At 50.2% G+C, this 24,318-nt stretch overlaps 2 protein-coding genes across 14 annotated transcripts; both read right to left on the reverse strand.

The window, feature by feature from the left end:
• Nucleotides 1–336: 336 nt before the first annotated feature.
• On the reverse strand, nucleotides 337–7,307 carry GOLPH3L (golgi phosphoprotein 3 like). Of its 2 annotated transcripts, none has more exons than XM_083878795.1 (5): nucleotides 7,224–7,307; nucleotides 6,410–6,601; nucleotides 2,154–2,285; nucleotides 1,913–2,027; nucleotides 337–1,353 (listed from the first exon to the last, which is right to left on the reverse strand). In XM_083878795.1, exons 2-5 carry the CDS (start codon nucleotides 6,587–6,589, stop codon nucleotides 926–928), a joined length of 855 nt encoding a protein of 284 aa, XP_083734921.1. In that variant the 5' UTR covers nucleotides 6,590–6,601; nucleotides 7,224–7,307; the 3' UTR covers nucleotides 337–925. The 2 variants fall into 2 exon arrangements, with proteins under 2 accessions (XP_083734921.1, XP_083734922.1); XM_083878796.1 differs by having other exon boundaries at nucleotides 6,410–6,626; nucleotides 7,224–7,260.
• Nucleotides 7,308–7,730: 423 nt separating this feature from the next.
• HORMAD1 (HORMA domain containing 1) lies at nucleotides 7,731–21,762 on the reverse strand. Of its 12 annotated transcripts, none has more exons than XM_083879148.1 (16): nucleotides 21,707–21,751; nucleotides 20,981–21,073; nucleotides 20,792–20,843; nucleotides 20,280–20,424; nucleotides 19,930–19,993; nucleotides 18,392–18,428; nucleotides 18,003–18,023; nucleotides 17,878–17,904; nucleotides 17,183–17,250; nucleotides 14,998–15,149; nucleotides 14,168–14,424; nucleotides 13,688–13,751; nucleotides 11,005–11,072; nucleotides 10,231–10,314; nucleotides 8,678–8,787; nucleotides 7,731–8,559 (listed from the first exon to the last, which is right to left on the reverse strand). In XM_083879148.1, exons 3-16 carry the CDS (start codon nucleotides 20,822–20,824, stop codon nucleotides 8,196–8,198), a joined length of 1,494 nt encoding a protein of 497 aa, XP_083735274.1. In that variant the 5' UTR covers nucleotides 20,825–20,843; nucleotides 20,981–21,073; nucleotides 21,707–21,751; the 3' UTR covers nucleotides 7,731–8,195. The 12 variants fall into 12 exon arrangements, with proteins under 12 accessions (XP_083735274.1, XP_083735272.1, XP_083735275.1 ...); XM_083879146.1 differs by having other exon boundaries at nucleotides 21,696–21,744; XM_083879149.1 differs by lacking the exon at nucleotides 21,707–21,751 and adding an exon at nucleotides 21,597–21,699.
• Nucleotides 21,763–24,318: the final 2,556 nt, after the last annotated feature.

Genomic DNA, 24,318 nt, shown 5'->3' on the forward strand with positions numbered 1-24,318 from the left:
GGATGACGGGATATCGCACAGGACCAGGGATTGCGGGGACATCCCCCATGGCAGCGACCGCTCAAAGCCCTGAAACCGCCCCCGGCCTTGTCCTCGCCGTGGAAAGGCGCCTGTGAGAGGAGGGACCCATTCCCCCCAGCATGGAGCATCAGCTGAGACCACCCACGCTCATGACACCAGTGTCACCAGCACCCTGGGGACCCCCCGCCCTCCCGAGCACTGCCAGTGCCCCTTGAAATGCCAATCCTGGCAGCTGCACCCACTGAAACACGGACAGACCCAGGGGCTGCAGAGAAATACATTTAAGTGAACTACAGAATAAAATGGGAGAGGAAGGAAGGGGGTTGTGAACAAAAATAATCACAGTTTAACTTCTTTTTCTTACTAGAAAGAGCAGCTGAGCCATGGGGGCACAGCCCAGGGGTCTTTGCAGAGCTGCTCCTCCATGGAGACACATGGGGGAGGTTTGAGTGCCCCATCCCAGGCAAGGATGGGGGTGATCCCGGCTGCCCAACACCCCCAAACCCCACCCCAGGAGGGTGTGAGTTCCTCAGGGGAACTGCCTCACAGGCAGGCCCTGGCTGTGGGAGAGGCACCCAGGAGTGTGTCCCAGCCCCATCTGTGCTGGGGTTTGGTCTCCCAGAGCAGCTCCCAAGCCGGGGCTCTGCCACCCCCAGCTCTGCACTGGCCTCAGAAGGAAATCCCCAAGGGCAAGGAGTGAAGAAGAGCTATTGCCACCTCTCCCTGGAGGCATGGGGCTGTAGTGGTGGAGGGCTTTCACTTCCCACTCCTGCCTGGGGAGGGGAAAGCAAAATCCCCTGGTCCCTCCCCAGGCTGAGCCCACCGACTGCCCCAGGAACTTCACGTCCCTCTGGGAGACCTCTGGCTCACATCGAGGGCCTCCCCCACACCATGTGAGGGGGTTTTAGGACTTATTGAAGGCTGCCAGGACAGCCCAGATCATCTCCGTGCCCCTGGCTTTGGCAGCTTCCACCTCAGGGTCCATATCCAGCAGGTCCTTGGTCCTGTTCATGGCCACGTCGTACTTGTCATCGGCCAGGCTGGCGAAAACGTTCTCCAGCACGTCCGAGGCGTGGGCCAGCACCAGCAGGGCCAGAGTCCTGCGCTCCATGCGCTGGGGATCATTGACCCAGCGCTCCAGGACGCTCTCCTGGAGCTTCTTCACCAGGCGCTGCTTCTCGGAGGTGTTGCTGACAGGGTGTGTGGTCATGTCGAAGAGCAGGAAGTTCTGCTTCTCTGTGGTCAGGATGCCCTTCTCCACCAGCGCCTTGGCGAGGCGCTCCCGCACATTGCGCAGCTGGTACTGCAGCTTGAAGGGGTTCCAGGTCTCTCCTGAGGGGGGGGGGTGACTCAGATCAAGCTTTGCTTCCCAATCCCAACACCCTTTCATCCTTCCATGGGGTCCCTCTGTCCTGCACAGGAGCCCTTGGCCTGACTCAGACCCTCCTCTCCCACCTGGCAAAGCTCCCAGTGGCTACAGGCAGCAAATCCCTTTCCAAAGCCTCTTCCACCCACGGGTCACCCCAGGCTTGCTCAGACCTCAGCAGCAACTAAAGGGGAGTGAGGTCCAAGATTTTCACCGAGCTCCCAACAAAAAAAAACGCCCAGAAAATCCTTCTCTGCCCCCACATTCAGCCTTTCCCTGCTCTCCCCATCTCCAGGAATGACCCAGGGCCAGGCCAGCGAGAGGGGTTTTGGAGAGATTTGAGTGTCCAGGCTAGTTTTGGGGCTCTCCCCTCTTTTGGGGGTCCCCTCACCACCAGATCCTGGAGTTCTGGATGCAGAGGGTGACACTGGACCTGGGATTCTGGCTGAATTTTGGTGGGGGTCTGAGGAATGTTTGGACAGACCCAGAGGAAGCTGGGACAATGGAATTTCCACCTGGCCCTACCAGTGAGCAGCTCTATCCAGGTCTGAACCGTCTCTGCCGACTCCGTGGCCTTGATGTGCCGGAGGGTCTCATCCAGCAGCACATCCCCGGTCGGAGCATCCGACTTCAGCAGCACCTGGAACACGGGGTCAGGATGGAGGCAGAGCTCTGCAGGTCCCCTCCCAGAGCAGATCCTGCTCCCACAGCCAGGATGGAATGGGGAGACCTCCAGATCCTGCCTGGGTTCCTGCAGGAGCCTCACCTTCCTCTCCAGCAGCCTCTTCTTCCGCAGGGACAGCGGCTCCAGGCGGATGCGGCCGCGCAGAGCCAGCTCGATGAGGATCCCGCCCCGCAGCCCCGAGGAGATGCAGTCGTTCCAGAAGGAGGTGTAGCCCTGGGGAAGAAGATGGGAAGGGATTCTTCCTCTGTTCAGTCTCCTGTCCTTCCTGGCCTGCTTGGACCCCACTCAGGAGTCTCTCCCTGCTCCTGTCTCTCCAAAGCGTCCCAGATTTCCAAAGGGAAGGATTTTCCCCAGCAGGTGAGAAGCTCCAATGATTGCCCTTCCTGCCCAAAAGCTCCTGCAAACACTGAGCAGTCCAGGCTGGGCCCTCCTTGCTGCACCCACAACTAGAGGGCACACCCAGCTCTGCCCCAGGGTGTAAAAAATCCAAGGAAAAGTGAGAAAATTGGGACAATTTCCATGGACACAGCAGGACTTTGCTGCTGCTGAGGGGCTGCACCCACCCAGGAGCTCTGCCAGGCTCTGTCCCAGCACTAACTGTGGATGTGCCTGGGGACAGGAGAGCTGCAATCTGTTCTTCTCCTTGAAGAATTTCCCCCCTGAGCCCCAGGACTCCCCTGAGAGTCCCTGGATGTACCAAGAAATCAACATCAGGCCTGGGAGGAGCTTCCCTACAACCCATGGGGCTCCAGCAAGACCCAGTTCCCACAGGAGCTTCATAGAGCCATGGAATGGTTTGGATTGGAAGGGATGTTAAATATCATCCAGTTCCACCCCACCACAGCAGGGACACCTTTCGCTATCCCAAGGTGCTCTAAGCCCTGTCCAACCTGGCCTGGGACACTTCAGGGATCCAGGGGCAGCCACAGCTTCTCTGGGAACCCTGTGCCAGGGCCTCCCCAACCTCACAGGGAGGAATTTCTTCCCAAAATCCCATCTAAACCTCCTCTTTGTTGATTTGAAGCCATCCCCCCTTGTCCTGGCACTCCAGGATGTTGATGAGGCCTCATCCTGAGCGCTACAAGTTCCAAAGGCAAAGGATTTGGGAAAAAAGAAGGTGTGAAGGTTTGGGAAATACAACTCACAAAGAACTAGGAATTGAAACAGGAATTTGGCCCAGGAAAGAGAGGACAGAGGATAAGAGAGATCAGACACATAAAAAGGAGCAGCAAAAAGGAAGAGAATGGGCAGTTCCAACTTCCACTGTGCACAGGACAGTCCTGGGCTGGAATTGCAGGCAGGGAGTTGGAACTGGGAGAAAAATCCCAAGAAAGCCCAGGGAAGGGCAGGGAGGGAATTCGCTGCTCCCTTAGGTTCAACAACACTCAACTGATGCTTTCCAAGAGAGCTGACTGTGGTTTGGAGCAATGGGGCAGCCCAGGTGACCTTTCCCTTCCCTTCTTCCACTCCTCTTTCATTCCCTGATGAGAACAAAGCCCGATTGTTTCCCCCTGTTCTGGTGACGGCCAGCACGGCGTTCCCTGGATTTCAGGGCAAGCCAGGAGCAGCCAGGGCTCAGGGAGGGGCTCAGGGGGCTGGGCTGGCACTTGAGGTGTGCCCAAGGGTCCCCGTGGGATCAAAGCCACGACCTGCTCGCTTGCAGGGAGACCCCAACACACTTCCTGGTGGGAAACTCCCTTTCTGCTGCTCTTTCTCCAGATGGAAAACAGGGAGGGAAGGACAGGTCTAAAAGCTACCAGGAGACTGGAGACAAAATGAGCCCCTTCCCAAGGAAAACAGGCTGGGAAGCCTCAGCCCTCCCCCAGGGAAGGTTTTCCAGCCCCATGGGTGAATTCTCCTCCCCAGAGGGTCTGTTTGAGCAAGACACGTGGACACCAGGCTTGCCCAGCACAGAGAGCCATAAAAAAAACGAAAACCTTTATTTGCTTTCTTCATTTCCTTGTGAGGGAAGACAAAGCAACCTTTCATCCCTGCCCTCCTGGTTTCTGCTCCCGGGTTTTGCTCATGGCTTTACAAACAAGTCCTCCAGGAAAGGGTGTGAAAACGAGCAAAGGTCTCAATTTCCTGGCCTCGAGGGCACATCACCCCTAGGAAATTTTAAATTCCAAACCAAACCAGTTGAAAGCCCCTGGGTTATTTCCAGCTTCTGGAATCAGACTGGTTACAAAAGCCAGGCTGGTTTGCAGCCAGGTCCTCCTACATGGACAGACGGGTACTTTAAATAATGAAATTACACCGTGAGCTCATTGAATTTGGCAAAAATTGTCTTGTTTTTCCCCAGCCATCAAACCATGAGTGAACACCCGTGCTGTGAAAACAGAGCCCAGCTCAGGGCCAAGCTGCTGCTGCCTCTGGTCCTGAGGTACAGGAATGTGGAAGGACAAGATGGAGAAAAAAAAAAAAAAAAAGAAAAGTGTGACAAGGTTTTTTCCTGTTGTGCTCTCCCCGGCTCCTGGTGGCTGAAGGGCCGTTCCCAGGATACATTAACCAAGCCAAGAACACCAAACATAGTCTAGGATAAAAGTAGCCCATGGCACCCCACTCCCAGGCTGCTCTCAAATATTTGCTCCAGGATTATTTGCGTTGTGTTTCCTTTACAGCCCTGAGCTCCTGCCATTTCCTACTTGGCTCCCAGATCTTATCTGGGGTTCTCAAACAGGACAGCCTCAGCCCCTGCCACAGTCACAACCCGCAGCTGCCCCAGGCTGGATCTGTGGGACAGCTCAGCACCAGCTGGGACCAACCCACAGCAGCAGAGCCCTGTGGAAAAGAAGGTTCAGGCACCTCACAAGGGCTTAATTCCAACCCCAAGGAATGAAGAGGAGGAGGCTCATCTACCACAGCTCCTCAGGGTGGGAGACAGGCTCACACAGGAGTCATGGAATAATTACAGCTGGAAAAGATCTCCAAGGTCATTGAGTCCAGTCTTGACCAAAGTGGGTTCCTGGAGCTGGAAAGCCTCTGTAGAAGGTCCTGCTCTGCCACTGTCACTCCAAGAAGAATGTTGGTCTACAATTCCCCATCTACTTGTCAGGAACAGCAGATTTTAGAATTGTGGAATCATGGAATGGTTTGGGTTGGAAGGGACCTTAAAGATCAACTAATCCCATTCCCTGTCATGGCAGGGACACCTTCCACCAAACCAGGCTGTTCCAAGCCATGTCCAACCTGGCCTTGGACATTTCCAGGGACAGGGCAGCCATGGAATAACCTGTGCCAGGGCCTCACCACACTCACAAGCCAAAGATTTCCCCAAGCTGATCCAGAAGATGGATGGAGAGGTGAAGAAAAGGCACAGGGCCAGCACAGCCAGGGCCAGGCAGCTCAGAGGACTCAACATGAAGCATCTTCCTCTTGCCCACATCTCCCTCCAGGCAAAGCTGATACACGAGTTCCCAGCAGTTGATAAGCACAAATCAGTTCTGTTTGACCAGGATCCCCTTCCCACAGGGAACAGCCCAATGGGAATACCCAGTTCTGCAGTCCCTCCACTGCTGCCAAGGACAGTCAGTGACAGGCACACAGGAGGAGGCTCCCAGCACTGACATTGCCCCCCAGCCCCATCCTCCTGGAGCTGCTCATCACCTGCCTGGCCCAGGAAGCCACCAAGGATGCAGCTTCTGGTCTCTTTCCATTGTGGGTCCAGACTCAGCCTTGCTTCCAGCTCCCAGCCCAGCTGACTCTGCTGCCCTCTGCCTCTTTCCTCAAGAGCCACCTCTGCTCTTTTCCACATTAATTTTTAAAGAGCAGAGCTCATGGTGCTCCTGTGCGTCAGCTGGTGCTTTGGGACAGGAGGATGCACTGGGGCTGGAGAGGAGGATATTCACCCTTTGATAAACCAGGTGAGGCTCCTTCTACCCATGGCTTCAGCCCTGGAAAGAACAAACCCTCTTTGCTCTGCACAAGGCAGTGACACAACATCCCCAGGGTACCTCTCACCTCCTGCCCCTGTCCCCAAGGCAGAGCTGGTGGGACAGCAAGTCCACAGTTCAGGTTGCCATCTCCTGGCACAGGGTGCCCAGAGAAGCTGTGGCTGCCCCTAGATCCTTGGAAGTGTCCAAGGCCAGGCTGGACAGGCTTGGAGCACCCTGGGATAGTGGAAGGTGACCCTGCCCATGGCAAGAGTTTGAAATTGGATGAGCTTCCAACCCAAACCATTCCATGATTCTGTGGATTCTAAGCAGCTTCTAAGAGTCTAAGGGAGAGCATTGAGAAGAATCCATCCAATCCCTTCTGCCGCTGCTGAGAGCCTCAAGTCCAGGTTGACCACAGCAGTGCCACACCACTGCCCATGTGCCATCAGACACCTGCCTCACCTCCTTGTCCTTCAGCCCCAGGAGCAGCACCTCCTCCATGAGCGTGAGGCGGATGTCTTTGGAGTCATCAGGATCGTCCTCATTCAGGTCCCTGTCCGCAGCAGCATCCTCCTCACCGTCCGGCTTCTTATCTGAGTTCCTGCCCTCCACCCGCCGGCCCCGGTGCGTCAGGGTCGTCATCTCCTGCTGCAGCTGGGCACAGGAGAGTCCCGGTTTGCTAAACACGATGGACAGTGACGGTGCTGAGCCCCCAGACCCAAACCCACTCGCCAAGACCAAGGGACGCTCGCCCCTTCTACCCCAGGATTTGCAGCTCCCCCTTCCCGGGGCGGTGTCGCAGGCAGTGACAGGGAACCGCCGTGACCCCTCGACGTGCTGGGACGGGGGCAGCCCCAGGTTGTGGAGGGAGCCCCGAGGCGCAGAACAGCCCCCGAGCCCCGCGGGTCCCGCACCCGGAGGGGACGCGGAGCGCCGGCAGCGCCCTGGGACGGCCCCATCCCACCGCCCGCCACCCCCGGCTCCCAACCCCGGCCCGGCTCTGCCCTCACGCCCCCGGGGCTCTGTCCCACCCCTCCCGGCCCCGGCCCGGCTCTGCATCATCCCCCGGGGCTCTGTCCCACCCCTCCCAACCCCGGCCCGGCTCTGCCCTCACGCCCCCGGGGCTCTGTCCCACCCCCCGGCCCGCTTCGTCTCGCCCCGCCGGACAAGCCCCGCTCCATCCCGCCCGCCGCCGCAGCGCCCCGCGGGTGAAGATTCGCCCCTCCCCACGAGGGTTGGGGGCTGCCAACGCCCCCCGCCCGCTGCCCCCGCTCACCGCGGCCCGCCGGGTCCGCCCGGCCCGCTCCGCTCCGGGGCCGCGGGCAGGAAAAGCCTCCGCGGGGCCGCCGCCGCTTCCTGGGCTCCGCTGGCCCCGCCCGCGCCGCGGCTCCGACCAATGGGAGCCCGCGCGGGCCGGAGCAGCCAATGAATGTGGTTGGACATAGCCGAGGGGCGGGACTTCCTCCTGTCAGTCAGGAATGGCTCCGCCCCCGCCCGCGTGTCGTGACCCGCTCCCCTTCCTGTTCTTGTCCCGTCCCGTGTCCCATTCCGTGCCCAATCCCGTTCTGTTTGTCCCGTCCTGCCCCGTGTCCCATCCCATTCTCGCTCCTGTCCCATCCCATTCCCGCTCTCGTCCCGTCTCCCTGTCCCATCCCATTCCCGTCCTCTCCCTGCTCCCAGCCCATCCCGCCGGTAACGGAACACGCTACTCCCAAAGGCGAACACCGTTTAATAGAGGACTGATGATGAACAGACATTCTTAATTGAAGAGTCAAAACCGCCAAGGAACGTTCAGCTGTCCCTGCCCGCGCCGGCGGGAACCGCTTCAGTCCCATTCCCGGGCGGCAGCCGGACAATGGGCACTTTGGTGCTCGAGGAGGACTTGGCACCGTGTCCAAGCCCTGCCATAAATCCTTCTAGGGACAGCCAGGTTCTCCCAGTGCTGTCACACCTTGGAACAGACACTGCCGGAGCTCTTCATGGCACGGATACCTGGCATGAGAAATTCCTGCATTCTGGCAGGGAGTGTGGAATTTAAGGCATGGAGAGACCTGGTTTTTCACCTGAGTATGGTGCTTCTGGTCTGGAAGAAATGCAAAGCATCCAACCCCTCCAACGGTCCCAGTAGGAAATGCAAAAACTGTAACCCCAAAACTGTAACAGCCTGTAACTGAGAACCCAGCTCTCTGGAAAGCTCTGGAAATCACCCCAAAACCGGGCAAGGCACGTTCTGGGTGAGTTCCTCAGCTCAGAACCACAGCCCAAAGGCACTGGTGAAACCATGTGCTGGGGAATGAATCTCCTCCATCACCACCCAGACCTGGAGCCAACCCACAAATCCCCAAATCCAAGGACTTCTGGTCCCGCACAAAATGAGTTTGGAATTCTTCAGCTGGACTTCCTGACATTTTCCTTCTTTAAAACACACTCCCATGGGACTGCCAATGGAGCAGAACAGATCCTTAAAACCCGAGAGGCACAGGGAACAACCAAATGGGAGTGGAGAACTGGGGACAGCCAGAGACGAGCGGCTAAAACTGGTCCTTGGGCTCGCTGAGCTTCCTCCTCTTGGGCAGCAGGTCCTGGCTGGAGGAGAGCTCAGCCCGCTGCACCTGCCAAAACAAACCCAACACAGGGAATTACAGGAGTTCCCTGGGGTCAGAACAGGGCACAGCCCACCCTCAGCAGCACAGAGACCTGACACATCCAGAGCCACACCCCAGACCCTACCCAGATGTGCTGGGCCTGCAGGAACATCTGGATACTATTTCCTGGCAGAAATGACCAACTGAAGGCTGGGATGTATTCCTGCTGGGATGTATTCCTGTGTCCATCAGGAGCTGCAGCACAGGACAAGGAGTCATGGGTTTAGACTGAGAGAGGGGATAGTGAGGTTGTGAGGGTTCTGAGTTCCTTGTGAGGGTGGGGAGGCCCTGGCACAGATTATTCCATGGATAATCCCTGAAAGTGTCCAGCCCCATCCCTGGAAGTGCCCAAGGCCAGGCTGGACAGGGCTTGGAGCAGTCTGGGATGGTGGAAGTTGTCCCTGCCCATGGCAGGGGTGGCACTGGGTGGGCTTTAAGGTCCCTTCATCCAATCATTCCCTGATTCCAAGGCAATGCTGGCTGCTCCCCTGCACAGTCCCATTCCAGGAGCAGCTCTGGGAGAGGGAGCAGCACCAGGAGGGCACTGACCCTGCAGAGGTTGCTCAGCACCCAACAACCTCCTGAGAGCTCAGTGCTGGTTCTGCCTCTCCCATGAAAAGATGACAATGAACGTTTAGCTCCACTGTGCTTCTGATTATTTAAAGCCATCGTGTTTTGTTTAATAAATTTATTATTAAGTTCAGTAAAATCCCTTTGAAAGATAGAGAGAGTGAGCAAAGAGAACCTTCTTGGTTTTTGTCACATCACTGAGTAAGAAAAAGCACTGAACGTGAGAGGCTGGAAACAGGGAGGGACCTTAGAGCTCATCCAGTGCCACCCTTACCATGGCAGGGACACCTTCCACCATCCCAGGGTGTTCCAAGCTGGCCTGGGACACTTCCAGGGATCCAGGGGCAGCCACAGCTTCTCGGGGAATTCCATCCAGCCCCTCCCTACCCTCACAGGGAACAATTTCTTGCGTAAAAGAAGAGACAGAAATTCATCCCACAGGTTTTGGAGGAGGATCTGCCCCTCACTCAGCATTCCCAATATTCCAAATACCTGGTGAAGGCCCCCAAAGCCTCCCAGAGCTGCAGCTGCCAAGCTCAGTCAGTGAAGGAGCAGCACAGACATGGGGCCCAAAAGGTCAAATTCCAGCCTGGACACAACTCCTCCTCCAGCTGTGCCAGGTGGGAATGATTTGGGTCCCCACAAGTAGCACTGCCTGCCAGACTGACCTGAGTAAGCAAATAAAAGGGATTTTTCTCACAGAGGCAAGGTGATAATTTTGGCCCATTTTCCTAAATAGAAGCTCAAGGAAGCACTCGGTGAACTGTGCTGGGGATCTGTACTGGCACAAACTTCCCTGGCTGATGGATCAAACCAGCAGGAATTTGGCTAAATGCATTCCCAAGAGGATATCAACTAAAACTAAGGAATCTTTCTCAATCTGTGTTACCTGCATCGAATCAGCTTCTTACTCTTTGGGACAGAATTCTTTTTGACAGTGTTGAATTGAATAGGAATTTCGGAAGTGATAATAATTTCATTCTGTCAATAGCAAATGCATTCAAACTCAGAGTTTTATTCACTGTTTGGAACAGAAATTATGAGAACTAAAGAAAAACTGATACTAACAATGCAGCTTTGGAATATCTTTCCACTTCTTGTCCTGCTCTCTGACACAATCAACTCAGATGTTTTACGGGTCAACTGATCAACCTGAAACCAGAAAACAGATTTTGCCTTGTGACAGCAGCAAAAAACACACACTGGAGACCAGAGCAGGGCTCAGTTCTGGGGCATTCACTGTTCCGTGCAGTGCCTAAGCCAAAACTGAAATATGGGAGTATTTAAATGGTGATAACCCATGGAAGTCACAGCTTTTACAGCTGGGTGTGCTGGAGGGCCCTGGCTCTGCTGGTTTTATACAGTAAATCACTCACACTTACCTGCAGCTATCCTGTTTTAAGAAATCTTAAGGACCTGTGTGAAGCAGTCCTCCATGTATAAATGCCACCAATTTCTACATGCAGAGGATATAATCTGAGTTATAAACTTGAATTTCTAAGTTTTAATCAACTTTTAAACAAGCTTTGGTTTGTCAGAATTAGCAGTGAAATTCCTGTTAGGAGTTTATTAACATGGAAATTACATTCCCCTTTTCACTCAGTAACAGTCACAGCATCTGTTTGTTTTGAGAACTGCATTACAGAGGAACAGCCTTTTGTCAGTGCTTTAGAATAGTTTTGGGAAACACCAGGAAGTAAAATGTAAAGGAATTTTGTTGCTGGAAATAGTGACTGTGGGAAATCAGGCTTCAGCAGATTACCCATGAATCACTCAGAGGAGGGAAGGAGCTTCACAGAAGCTCCAGTAAAAGCTGAAGGGGACAGGGCATAGTTCTCATACCTGAGGATTAGAAACATGGGGAGGAGTCTGCATCCCTCCAACCTCCTCTTCATGAGTTGAATTATTTTCTGAAAGAAGGAAAGAGTTGGAGAGTTAAATAAAGCTGTTAAGAGCACACGAACAACCCAGAGGAAACAATACCAGCTCTGCCCCAGAGAACACTTAATAGCTGCTGGGAACAGCTGCTTCCAGAGGGCTCCAGCTCTCTATGACCAGAGACCATCCTTAACTCCACCAAGCTTTGAATTCTTTAACTCAGCCACTTCCTACCCCAGCCTCCAGCCCACTGCAGTAGCCCAGGTTTACACAAAGGATCTCGGCAAGAGTGAGTTTGATCCCCAGCTCCTTCACACACTGCCCTGGCTGAAGGGATTTGATTCAAGCCCGAGGCCTCAGGAGCCTGTTTGGTGCTGCAGGACAGGGAAATAACTGTCTGGGCTCCTCTGGCCCAGCCCCTGCCTCTCCTGAACCCACCAGCCTCAACCAGCAATCCCAGCTGCAGAGGCCCCACCCCTGCCTGCAGCTGCAGGAACAGGCCCCAAGGGGGAACAAGCAGTTCCAGGCACTTTGGTTGCTGTTCCTAATTCATGCTGTTTTTCTAGGATACAGATAAAGGCATGGAATGGTGAATAGGTGACCATGCATCAGCTGTGGAAACAACAGAAGATTTTCAGGGTGACAAATGTGTTTCCCTGTGTCCCGTAGTTCCTGTAAATAAAACATTTGCCAGGTCCATAGGGCAAGAAATAGGCTGGATTTTTGCATGGTTTTGGAACTTTTATGACCTTTTAGAAAAATCAGACACACCTTCATGTGGTTATTCCAGTTCTGCAGCCTACCAGCATAGTCAAGACAAAAATTCTAATCTACATGGGCTGTTTCCTACACATTTCCACCATTATTTTTGGACAGCACAGAAATGGCAGCTGGTTTGGCAAAGTTACTTCTCAAAAAACCCCAAACCCAACATTTGAAATGCTTTCTGTACAGAAAATGGGTTTCAGATTGTCTGGATGCTTCCACACAGCCCCTCCACGAGGAGCAGATCAACAAGCAGCAATTCCTTCTTCAGTTTGTTTGGCAGCAAAGTTCAGTCTTCAGGCCCCTGGGCTAAACTGGGAAATGTGAACACAAACCATCCTCTGCTTTTCCTCCTGATTTATCTAAAATCTGAAAAGGAAGCTCCTGAGATCCCTGAGGACAATTTGGTGTCTCATGTTTTGAGTTGGAGACAGTCTGGGTCCACATCTTGGAGCTCTTTCATTAAAAGCCAGCAGTGGGGAGCTTCCAGGGCACGTTCCAGGGCTGGAGGAGCCAGGACAGTTATTTATTTACTGACAGATTTTATTGACGGTGTTAGGAAAAACACTTGAGGAAACTCATTTTTGTGTGATTCATACTAACAAAAATACTTTGCTAGAACTTGTACCTATTAAAGTCCTCCTGCAAGGAAAGGCTGAGAGAGTTGGGATTGTTCAGCCTGCAGAAGAGAAGGCTCCAAGGAGACATCAGAGCTCCTTCCAGCACCTAAAGGGGCTCCAGGAGAGCTGAAGAGGGACTTTGGACAAGGGCCTGGAAGGACAGAAGGGGGAATGGCTTTACCCTGACAAAGGGCAGGGTTAGATGGGGTATTGGGAAGGAATTGTTCCCTATGAGGATGAGGAGGCTCTGGCACAGGGTGCCCAGAACAGCTGTGGCTGCCCCTGGATCCCTGAAGTGTCCCAGGCCAGGCTGGAGCCACCAGGGATAGTGGAAGGTGTCCCTGCCCACAGCAGGGGGTGGCACTGGATGAGCTTCAAGGTGCCTCCCAACCCAAACCATTCTGGGATTCTATTCTGGGATGCCAAAAAAGTTCACTTGCAATTATCAATGTGCTCCAGTACAGAGGGAAAGGACAGCAGGTCCCCAGAGCACAATCAGCTGGAAAAGCACTCAAACAGGAAGCAGCATGGACAAACATAAAATCATTCATAAAATAAAACACAGTCTGGTGAAGTTACAGCACCACCAGCAGCAAACCAGAGCCATGAGCAGCTCCCCTGGGAGGTGTTTCACAGGGGCTACACGAGCACAAAAGCTCCTCTACTCACAAAAGCTCTGAACTCCTGCACAGCCCCAGGCTGAAGGTGTGGGGTGCACAGTGGGATTCTGGGCTACTGCAGAGGAAAATGTGGCTAAAAGTGGGATTTCTGCTGAACTGAAGCCCAAAAAGCTGAAATTTGTAGAAAACCAAACAGACCCAGACCACTGTTTTTTGCAGAGTATTCTGCTTCCAGATCAACAATAATGAGCTCAACAGTACAAGACCTCTGCAAGCCTAATGTGGAAACTAAATATTATCAAAAACTAAATACATCAGTAATTATTAGTAACAAAAATAGTAGAAAAAGCAAAAATAAAATTTATTTCTAAATATATACCCCATTCAATTTAGCTTATGTGATAAAATGAAACAGAAGATCAGAATTTTGAACAGTAACATAGAAATATGTTAATCATGTTTTAACATGTTAATATTTGTTAACCAAGTGCTTCACAGAATGAAGCCTTGATAGAAAATAAAGACAGTCATACATGTGAAGAAAATAATGAAAATTTGAATATAGAAAATTGAGGGTTTTGTTTAAATAACATCAGGAAAGAGGCACAACTCAAAAGATTTGAAAAATTATACAAATATTACCTTGAGCTTCTGAAATATTCACACGATTCTTATCTTCCACTTCATTATCCAAGACAGGATCCTCCTAGATTAAGAAACAGGTCTGTCACTTACTGCAGACACATAAGGAATAAGGCTTCTACTCAGATGATTAAAGACACACTTATTAGATGGATTTGTGGTGGAATAAACTGAAATAAGTGGTTGTGACATGGGACGATGAGAGGTTCCATCTGTGCCCTGTGCTAGGACACACAGCAGTGTCCCCATGGCACAAGCTGTCCCTCTGCTGCTCACCCTGCTGCTCCTCATGACAGACTGAAAACTGGAGCAGTAAAATTAAGGAAAAAATGGATTGAAGACATATTGTCCTGCTTAACCATGTCTGAAAATAGAGGGTGTTGTGGCTTACACACAGTGAAACAACAATGGCCTTTTTGTAGATAATATCCCACACAAAAAAAATCAAAAAGCTACACAACACAAAGTCTGTGCTCTTACATTCATGTCCTGGCTCTCTTCTTCTGGATCATCTCTGCTCACTCCACACACCTGGAGAAGCTCAGCAGTCTCTCCCTGCTTCAGGATGTTCTTATCAAGATTCTCCATGCGCTGTTTCTCAGTTGTAATTTTCAGTTTCAGCATGTGAAAAGGTGTTGGCACTTCCCCCACATTCAGGTACATGGGCTCCTCATTAAACATCAGCCCCCCATCCTTGGCCTCCTTGAACCCTGGAGGTTGATAATCAGGGGGTGTAACTGCAGAGAAGATTCATTAAATGTGTTAGAATGAAACTTGTTCTTGCAAAACTAATTTTAACTCCTTTCCCCTTTAAATACAGAGAGTTACTGCAAAAAACTGCGTGTGGGGAGGGGAGTAATCAATATTCAATTTGGAGTGAACATAGTTCTTTTCTCTTTGCACAACAGGCAAAACCCAGTTAAAGCTTTTTGGAAGAGACTGTAGGTACAGAGAGAAAAAACAGAAGCTCTGATTTGTCGTTGTAAGGCAGTAACACAGTCTGAAAGCAGAGCCAGACATTTGGACAGTCAAGAACTAGAACCAGACTGAGAATTTATGCTATAGCCTAACATACCCTGGGAAACTCCAAGTGTTTTAAAACACAGCCAAATCCAACGACATCAGTGCCGGGATTGTGTTCCTGCAGTGAGATCACATACCTCCCCCTTGGAGATTCAAAACTATCATGAGAAACAGCCACACATGAAATAACCTCATTTAACAAGCCCCAGCAACCACTGGAATATTCCTTTGGATTGCTTTCCAGAGTCAGACCACAGCTGATAAATCAGGGTGGCACAGCACTGTACCCTCATCATAGTAGAGGAGTTTCATGGTGAGGCAGACATCGTTGGGCAGCGGGCTCAGGTTCTGCATCAGGATGTAGATCTTGCGGATGAGAAGGATGCTGGCCTTCTTGGTGTCTGCACAGCTGATGGTGGAGTCTGACTTCTTGTCCTTGCTAAAAACACACAGAGTGATCAGATTAGTTTTGATACAGCTGTTTCTAGTATTAAGAGACAACTGCTAAACAGATTATGAACATGAGAAGCATCCTGTTTATTGCCCAAGGTCTGAGACCACACACACTGCAATTCCTGACCCTGCCTGAGTGCTTCATGTTCTCCACCCCCTGGGAGATCAAACCCTGAGCCACGGACATCAGGAGAGTTTAGGGATCGGCACCTGGCACCAACTGCTCTATCCTACATCACACAGTGCTTAAATACCCAACCTGAAAGACAGAGGTACTTGTGAAAGCCCCAGTTCTGTGAAGTCCTACCTACTTGCTTTCCCTTAAATAAAGTCACTCTACTGACTTGGACACAAATGGGTAATGATAATAAACTTGGTGCCCAAGGGATTCTTGGCATCCAGCTCCAACATTTCCATGCTCCCATTCCACCAGAAGCTGACTCAAATCCCACCCAAATGCTAAAACCTTTCCCTTTGTTCCCCAGCTCCTCACAGCAGAGGCACCCAAGGACCAGCAGAGCAGGGCACATATCAGTTGTTTATTTGTGTGCCCCTGTCTCCTGGAAGCATTCCCCGAACTGTGATGGATCAAACCTCTCAGCCCTCTCCAGCTAGTTATTTCCTGCCATGCTGGAGCCAGAGAAGTAGCTTCACATCTACTTTCAAATTAATCTTGACATGAATTTGTGCTGTTCCACTATGGCAACCTGGCGTGGACAGGAGTCACATCCCAGTGTTTACTACAACCCCTTTCACAGGTAAGGAATTAAACCCAGCCCAAAGGTCTGCAGCACTGCAGCCTTTTCTCTTTTAATTTAATGAGCATTTTATGCAGGAGGGAAGCTGGGAGGAGTTTGTCAGAACTATGAACGAACTGTATTTCAATTACTTGTCTTAAATAAGTCATTTCCCTTTAGCTCTGAACTGAACAGTAAATCTCTGGGGTGGAAGAGGGTCTGGAGGAGATGTGGAGCAGTGCTGTGTCCCCAAAGCTCCAGCAGGAGCACAGGGTGCCCACAGCTGCTGCCAGAAGTGATCTGATCTCAGCACAGAGAGCTGAGCAGGGCCTTTGTTCTAGACAAAGTTATGGGGGCTGAGTGGGTGAACTGGTGGGGTCCCACTTAAATGCTTCCCCCTGAGCTCATTAAAAGCCCCTGAACATCTCCTTGAGTTTCCCAGGCTGACACAGGGGAAGTGAAGCTATGGCTTGGTCCAAAAAGTGTAAAAACTAAACAACGAAGAAATTCTGAAGAAGAGAGGAATTGGCTGGAGCAGCTTCATAGAACCACCAACTGTTTGGGTGAGAAGGGAACACAAAGCACCTCCCACCCCTGCCATGGGCAGTAACACTGTCCACTATCCCAGGCTGCTCCAAGCCCCATTCACCCTGGCCTTGGGCACTGCCAGGATTCCAGGGGCAGCCACAGCTTCTTGGGCACCCTGTGCCAGGGCCTGCCCATCCTCACAGGGTGAATTACTGAATTACATCCAGTCCAAACCTGCTCTCTGCCAGCTTCAACCCAGGGATCCCCTCCCCATGGCTGGGGATGCCCAGTGTCCTCACAGTGAGCTTAATCTGAGCAATGGGAATTCCACCATGACTGAGCCATGTATCACAACTTAGCTTTGCTAAGTGCAGCTCATATTTCTATTGTGGTTTTGGTGTATTTTCTATAATTTCTGCTAAATGAGAAAATCCATGTAACATCCATTATCTTCAACTAAGTAAATCTGGAGTGAAGCTTCACCCCCCACACATGGAATATCTCAAAGATCCTGGTCACAGAGTATCAGACTGCATTGAGCATCACCTTCTGAGTGGATAGTAAAGTTATAAACATAACCAGACAATATAATTAATTGTAGTGTAGCAAGTCTAAGCTAGCAGTGTATGTTGAGAAAATTAGTCTCAAAATGCAGAATTTAAAAAGCAAACACCAAACAGATGAAATGCCAAGTTCTGACATTCAGGTGTGTCCAGGGGACTGTAAGGCCATGGAGCAGTCCCAGGGGCTGTACCTGCCAAAATCCAGGAGTGGGCCATTGTGGGTGTACTTGAACTTGAAGTGGTAACACTCTGTGACTGTCTGCAAACAAAGGCAGTAATTATTAAACTAATCCTAAACAGTCCTGCTGCAGCTCTGCTCAGTAACCTATTAACCTTTAAAGAAAATAACTACAGCTCAACTCTCATCCACTTACATGTGCTGAATACAGGCTCCTAATCGTGTAACAATTAACAGTAATAATGTATAAAACTGTCAGCTAATAAAAATGATGATTCTTTTTCAGGAATCACCATGATAAAACATTTTGAAATGTCAGCTGAAGTTTTTAGCACAAAATATTCCAGTTTCAATCGCTATGAAAATGTTTCACACATGGAACAGATGTGGTGACACCCAGTGGGTTTTGTGTTTTCCACAGAAGTCCCATAAATTGGTTAGGCAGAGTGAGGATGAGGCATCTTTATGGACATCTCACTCTGCAGTGACATTTTGGTTTCTTGCACCAGCCTGAGAATAACCTGACACTGGATACTCAAATGCAGTTCCACACATGGCAATTCCCACTGACTCCAGTAATTTTTACACCTGGTATTCCAAGGTGTCCTGTTTTTAGACATGTGCATGTTAAATATTCCTGCTTGTACACACATTTCACTATATCCATATTATCATCAGTCATTCCATGAGATATTCCAGCAGATTTACCTGAGGATCTTCTGGCTGGGTATAGACCTGTATTTTTGAAGAAAAGAGAGGAATCAGAATGAGAAGTGCAGGTCCCTCAAAGAATATCCCTCAAAAACACATCCCTGCCTTTCAGAGATACTCACTGCTAGGACAATCTGTCTCAGCTGTCAGGAACATAAACAGAGAAAAAAAAGAACATTTAATATATTTCACAGCCCATTTCTGCTGGCCAAACTGCTTTGTCTCTCTAGCTCTGGAATCCAACACAGGCAACTAAGGCCTGTTGGAAGAAAAGCCTCTCCCTTCTCACTCCTCTTCTGCGGAGGAGAGGACTCAGCTGCAGAAGAAAACACCTACAGATCCCTGGGTTTCTGTGCTGCTGCTTACAGGAATTTTATGCAGAAATGCCTGTGCATCCCACACTGCAGCTGACTGAGCTCAGCTACTCCCTGAGCAGTCCTACAACTACACTGGCAGATAATGAACTTAAAGAAACATTTCAATACAACTGAAATGAGACTGAAGGACTTACGTATTTCTTCTGCAAGGCATCATAGCATCCTAACATCCTGCAAAAAACCAAATAATATTGGCCATCTACTACTAATTCTCACTTAAACAAATAGCACCACAAATGAAACTCTTGTGTTTACTTTTACTGTATTGGAGCAACAAATAACACTTATTCCATTATTCTACCTTATTAACAGTGATACAAGCAATGACTATCTTTGTAACACCAAATCACCCAAACTTCTTGAAAGAATAATTAAAAATATAATCTGTAGGTAAATCATTTATCACTTTAAACATATTGCAATACTTCAAACATCTCCCAGCACGTGTATTCATTAATCAGGTGAGCAATTTGGTCTGGTTGCAGGTGTCTCTGCCCATAGCAGAGGGTTGAAGGAAGGCGAGTTTCAAGGTCCCTCCCAACTCAAACCATTCCATGATTTCATCATAAATCAGTAATTCAGTGGAACAGCAACATTGCTGAAGCACAAAGGAGTTATTATCTTTATTTAGATGTTGCCATTTCCTTTTTATATAACACCCAAACAACAGTCAAACAGAATCAAAACTTAGCCTTATTTTGTTTTTTCTGACGTTCCTTTCAATTACAGTCAGCAAACAAAACCTGGGTTTGGTGTGTACATGACACTGGGGCAAGAAAGGCCACTCACCTGTGAGCTCCCAACACACACCACACCCCTCCCCACAAAACCAGGGAGCCTGTCCTGGTCACCCTCCACTGCCCTCACTGCTGTGAGGGGAAGCTGAACTGCACCGACCCTTCCATTTCCTCACCCACACAAGATCCATGAGGAAATTCCAGCTTTTCCCCTCCCTCACTCTGTGGCAGCACATGGCTGATTGCACCTTTAACATCAACTCCCAGCCCTCAGCACTGCCAGGGGAGAAGTGCAGCATGCCTCCCACGCCTTGTACACAGTGGGAAAAAGGGGGAAACAGCCTCAATGAAGGTAACAAAATACAGGAATGTGTAACTGAGGCAAAGGCCTTACAGAGATTTCTAAAAGCAAGGAGAGCATCAGGAACAGACCTCACAGTTACTGTAAGCAGAAAGAAAACCAGAACAAGCAGCTCAGCCCCAGGTGACACAGCCACAAGCAGGCAAAGCTCTGTCTTTGAACAAGAAGCCTGACAGTCTCACTCTCTCACAAAATCTGTGAGGTGGATCTTTAAATTTAGGATGCAAAATGGTGTCTTTGAGTCTCCTGATCAACTAGAAAGGAACTACTGGTTAGACTTGTGGATTCTGTGCACTCTTGAGTACTGATGAGCACCCAGAAGAATGAAGTATACAAATACATAGTATTACATATTTAGCATTTTTATAATAAGTATAAAGTATAGTCACCCTGCAAACAGATCTATGCTCTCCTAAAACCTTTCTGGAAACATGATTGTTACATCTATGACAGAAACATGGGCTCCTCGCTCACAGCAAGAGAACTTTCTGCCTTGTATCTGCAAACAGCCAGGAAGGAATCTTTGAGCACTTCCATGGTGAGAAATGTTACCTGTGTGCTGGAACCAACCTACCACTTCACCAGCTGGGTAGAGCCAGGACAGTTCTTGTCTTCCCGCAGAATTTTGACACAGACATCTCAAAAAAACCCAAAAAAGACACACACACATTTACTTAGAACAAAGTGCAACGAAAAGTTCATTCCTAAAAGTGCATATCAAGAAGAGACTAAAATTAACATTGCTGACAAACGTGAGCACAGTTTTAATGCTGAGTTAGCAGCAGCAATAGCAAAATTTAATTCCTTAGTGAAGTTTCCATTACACTCGCTAAAATGGCATCCATTCATTAAAAAGACCAAGTGGCTTTAAAAACAACTCCATGGCAACAGCTTGTGCAAATTATGATGGAAACAGCCCGTTACCATCCATGTATCTGGTTCCGTAGGCACTTTCAGGAAAGATTCCCCTCAGGTACGTGATGCAGGACACTGCCACTGCCAGCAGCCTCTTCACCAGCATCAGAGATTGCTGCTCCGTGGCTATTTGCTTGGGAAATACAACTGCACTCTGAAAACCATAGAAAGAAACCAATTAAACCTACAGCAACAGACCCGTACAGGTGTCAATCCTGTTCAATGCATTAATTTTAATTTAATTAAATAGTATGACTTCTGTAATTTATAAAGTCAAGCACATTCCTTATACTTGGTGTTACAATATTTGTAGGACATAGCTGGTTTCTACCAACTGCGTAACAACAAAGCTCAGATTATTTTCTATTTTTTTCTATATATTCTTTATTAATAATTAAAAGACTGAATTAGCCTACTATTTTCACATGAAGAAATATCACAGAGCACCTGGCTGCATTATTCCAGCCAAAACTCCCCCATTTTCCCCAGTACTGCACTGAAATACACAAACAAAACCGTACCACAGAATTCCTTTGCTTCTGAGCAGTTGCCATTCTGCAGAGACTCCTGTGCCTGTCAATGAAACACCTACATTAGCACCTGAATGAGGAGAAGGGCAGCAAGCACAGCCTGCAGCTCTCCAGCTTCTCCAGGGCATTTCCTGGATTTTTTACAAACACCTCCTGCACAATTTTCCAGCTCCAACAAACCTGTAGTTTTCGCAAAAAGGAGCAGGACAGTTGCTCTAAACATCCCCAGTATCAGATTCTTGATTTTCACAGCAGCACAGGCCTCCCCTGAGGCTACAGAATGCAATAATTAGAACATTTATATCTGGATTTATATGAAACCTGAACCTCTAAAGGTAATGCCCTTCAGCGCTAACTGGCACCCAACCTACGGGATTTTCAAAAGACCCCATGAAAAGACCCCCCACATTTCAAACACCCTCAGTCTTGAGTTGTTTTCATCTGTAATTTAAACGAGTATGGGAGAAACAGAACCCTTACTACCCCGAGCCTGACTGAACACAAGCCCTCCCCTCAATTCAAGAATATCAAATGCGCCCACGCCTGAGGCCGTAGAAAACACCTTTCCCAAGTTACAAGTGAGCTCCGGATGCCGAAGGGCACCGAGCTCCCCCTCAGCAATCCTCCATAAACCCTCCCGACCACAGCACGCGAGTCCCACTGTGAGGAAGGAGCCGCTTCCCAGCAGCCTCAGCCCAGAAAACACCTGCTTCCTCAGGGGAAACTGAGGCAAGCGGAGGATGAAAGCGCGAAGACAGAATACTACACAGCAGCGCGGGGCAACGGGCAACAAAACCTCGGCGGTGAGGGCGAGGTGAAGTGTGGGTAAATTGAGAGATAATCGAGGAAAAAACTGCAGGAGAACGTCAGGCGAGAGGAAAGGAGATGAACGAACCGCCCGCGCACCCTCAGGGCGCCCTTTCCCGCCCTCGCCCTCAGCGGGCGCTGCCGAGGGGCCGTGCGCAAACGCAGGGGGCGGGGCCCGCCCTCAGCCCGCGCCGCGCGCAAGCCGCGCATGCGCAGCTCCTGCCCCGTCTGTGAGGGATGAGGGAGTTGTGCAGTGTTCTGAGGTGCGAAGGACCCACAGGGAGCATCCATTGCAACCCCTGGCCCTGAACAGACACCCCAACAGCCCTAGCCTGTGCATCCCTCAGAGCCCTGTCCAAACACTCCTGGGGCTCTGACAGCCCTGGAGCTGTGCCTGTTGCCTGGGGAGCCTGGGCAGTGCCCAGCACCCTCTGGGGGGAGAATATCTTCTGATATCCAGCCATTCCCTGGGGTCCTGTCCCTGGTCACAGGGAGCTGCCCTTTGTGAGGAAGGTGCTGAGGTCTCCTCTCAGTCTCCTCCAGCTGGACAGACCAAGTGCTCTCAGCCGCTCCTCTTATGTCCCCTCCAGACCCTTCACCAACCTCATGGCCTCCTCTGGATACTCTCTAATGGCTTCATGTCCTTCTTACATCACCAAAACTGCCCACAGGATTGAGAGTGAGCCCGCTCCAGCCCACAGCAGAGCAGGACAATCCTTTCCTTCACCCAGCCAGCAATGCTGGGCCTGATCCCCCTTTTAGGACATGGTGACCCTTTGGGCTGCCAGGACACGCTGTGACCCAGAGTCAGCCAGCCACAAACCAGGATCCCAGATCCTTCCCCAGCCTCTCCTTCCCTTCCCTGTCTGTACATCCAGGGTTGCCCTTTCCCAGATGCAGAATCCAGCACTTGCCCTTGATAAACGTCACACCGTGTCAGTGCCTGGTGTTAATTCCAGCCCTCACTGGCACAGGGAAAGCACAAAGGCACCAAGAACAATCCATTGCATGGGCAATGGATTCTATCTCTTTGTTCTTGGTTGCCTCAGCCAGAGACTTAGTTGCCTTAAGGAATCTGTGGCCAGCAAAATCCCATGACTCCCAAGAAAATTTCGTGACTTCTTTTCTAGTGTCTAGACAAAATTTTGGCCTTTATTCTTTCCAGATCTATTATCCATTGCCATTTGCCTAAAATAAAGCTTAAACACATAACTTTCTTTTGATCCCACTGAAGTTTAGATGGAGATGGACTAGGGCAATACAGAAACAGTGTCTAACATAAAGGCATCCTCATCACTATTTGTTAATAGAAATCATCGACACACTGTACAAAACCCAATTCACACAGTAATTCATACCTGTGAAATCCTAAAATACTATTTAACCTCCTAATATTCATGAAAAAGAATAATAGAATCACACAATGGTTTGCGTTAGAATTGACCTTGAAGCTCTTCTCATTTCACCCTCTGCCCTGGGCAGGGACACCTTCCATGATCTCAAGGTGCTCCAAGCCCCATCCAAACTGGCCTTGGACACTTCCAGGGATCCAGGAACAGCCACAGCTGCTCTGGGTACCCTGTGCCAGGGTCTCCCCACCCTCACAGGGAGGAATTTCTGCCCAATATCAAATCTATACCTACTCCCTTTCAATCTGAACCCATTCCCCCTTGTCCTGTGACTCCAGGCTCTTGCACATAGCTTTGCCCCATCTTTCATGTGAGTTCCCTTCAGGTACTAGAACGTCACAATTAGGTCACCCCAAACCCTTCTCTCCTCCAGAGCAATCCCAGTTCTCAGGGCCTTTGGAGGGGATATGGAAAAACTTTGGGGAAGATGTGTCCAAGTCAGTCACTGTTTTCCAGATGAAGGCAAACACCTAATGGAATGCTTCAGAATCCCTTGGGTTAAGCACTGGTCTGTCTGGCTCTGGATCCTCCTGGATTCCTGGAGTAGGGTCCTGTCTTCCAGGGGGTCACACTGCTCCTTTTGTTTTAATGCACATGGGCTGTGCTGGGGCCAGCAGTCCCACATCTGTCCTGGTCCCTGCTGCCCTGCCCTGTGCTTCTTAGAATATTTTCAGATGCTGCTGCTGTTGGAGCAGATCCGGAGGAGGCCACCAAGCTGGTAAGAAGATTGGAGCCCTTCCCTAGGGAGACAGGCTGGGAGAGCTGGGAAAGTTCAGCCTGGACAAGATGGTGTAGAGACCTCACAGCACCTTCCAGGATCTGAAGGGGCTCTGGGGAAGATGCAGGACTTTTCATCAGGAACTGGAGGGACAGGACAAGGGGGAACGGCTTCAAGCTGAAAGAAGAGAAATTTAGGTTGGATATTGGAAAGAAATTTTTCCTTGTGAGAACAGTGATGCCCTGGCACAGGGTGCCCAGAGCAGCTGTGGCTGCCCCTGCACCCCTGGAAGTGTCCAAGGCCAGGCTGGATGGAGCTTGGAGCAGCCTGGGACAGTGGAAACTGTCCTTGCCCATGTTTGGGTGAACCTTAGGATTCTTCCAACCCAAACCATTCTGGGATTCTTTCAAAGATATTGAGAGTTGATTTAAGGGCTGTGAAGTTACAGTTTGAATCAAGTTTTGTGCAATGTGGGGATGATTTGTTGTTAACAAGCAGCGACAAGAATGCCTTTACATTATGTTATAAACACATATTATAAAGTTGGCTTTTTGCAAATTTAGAATGATTGCTATATGTATAAC

The sequence above is a fragment of the Zosterops lateralis genome, assembly GCF_965231275.1.
Source record: "Zosterops lateralis genome assembly, chromosome: 27".
Classification (NCBI taxonomy): Eukaryota; Metazoa; Chordata; class Aves; order Passeriformes; family Zosteropidae; genus Zosterops; species Zosterops lateralis.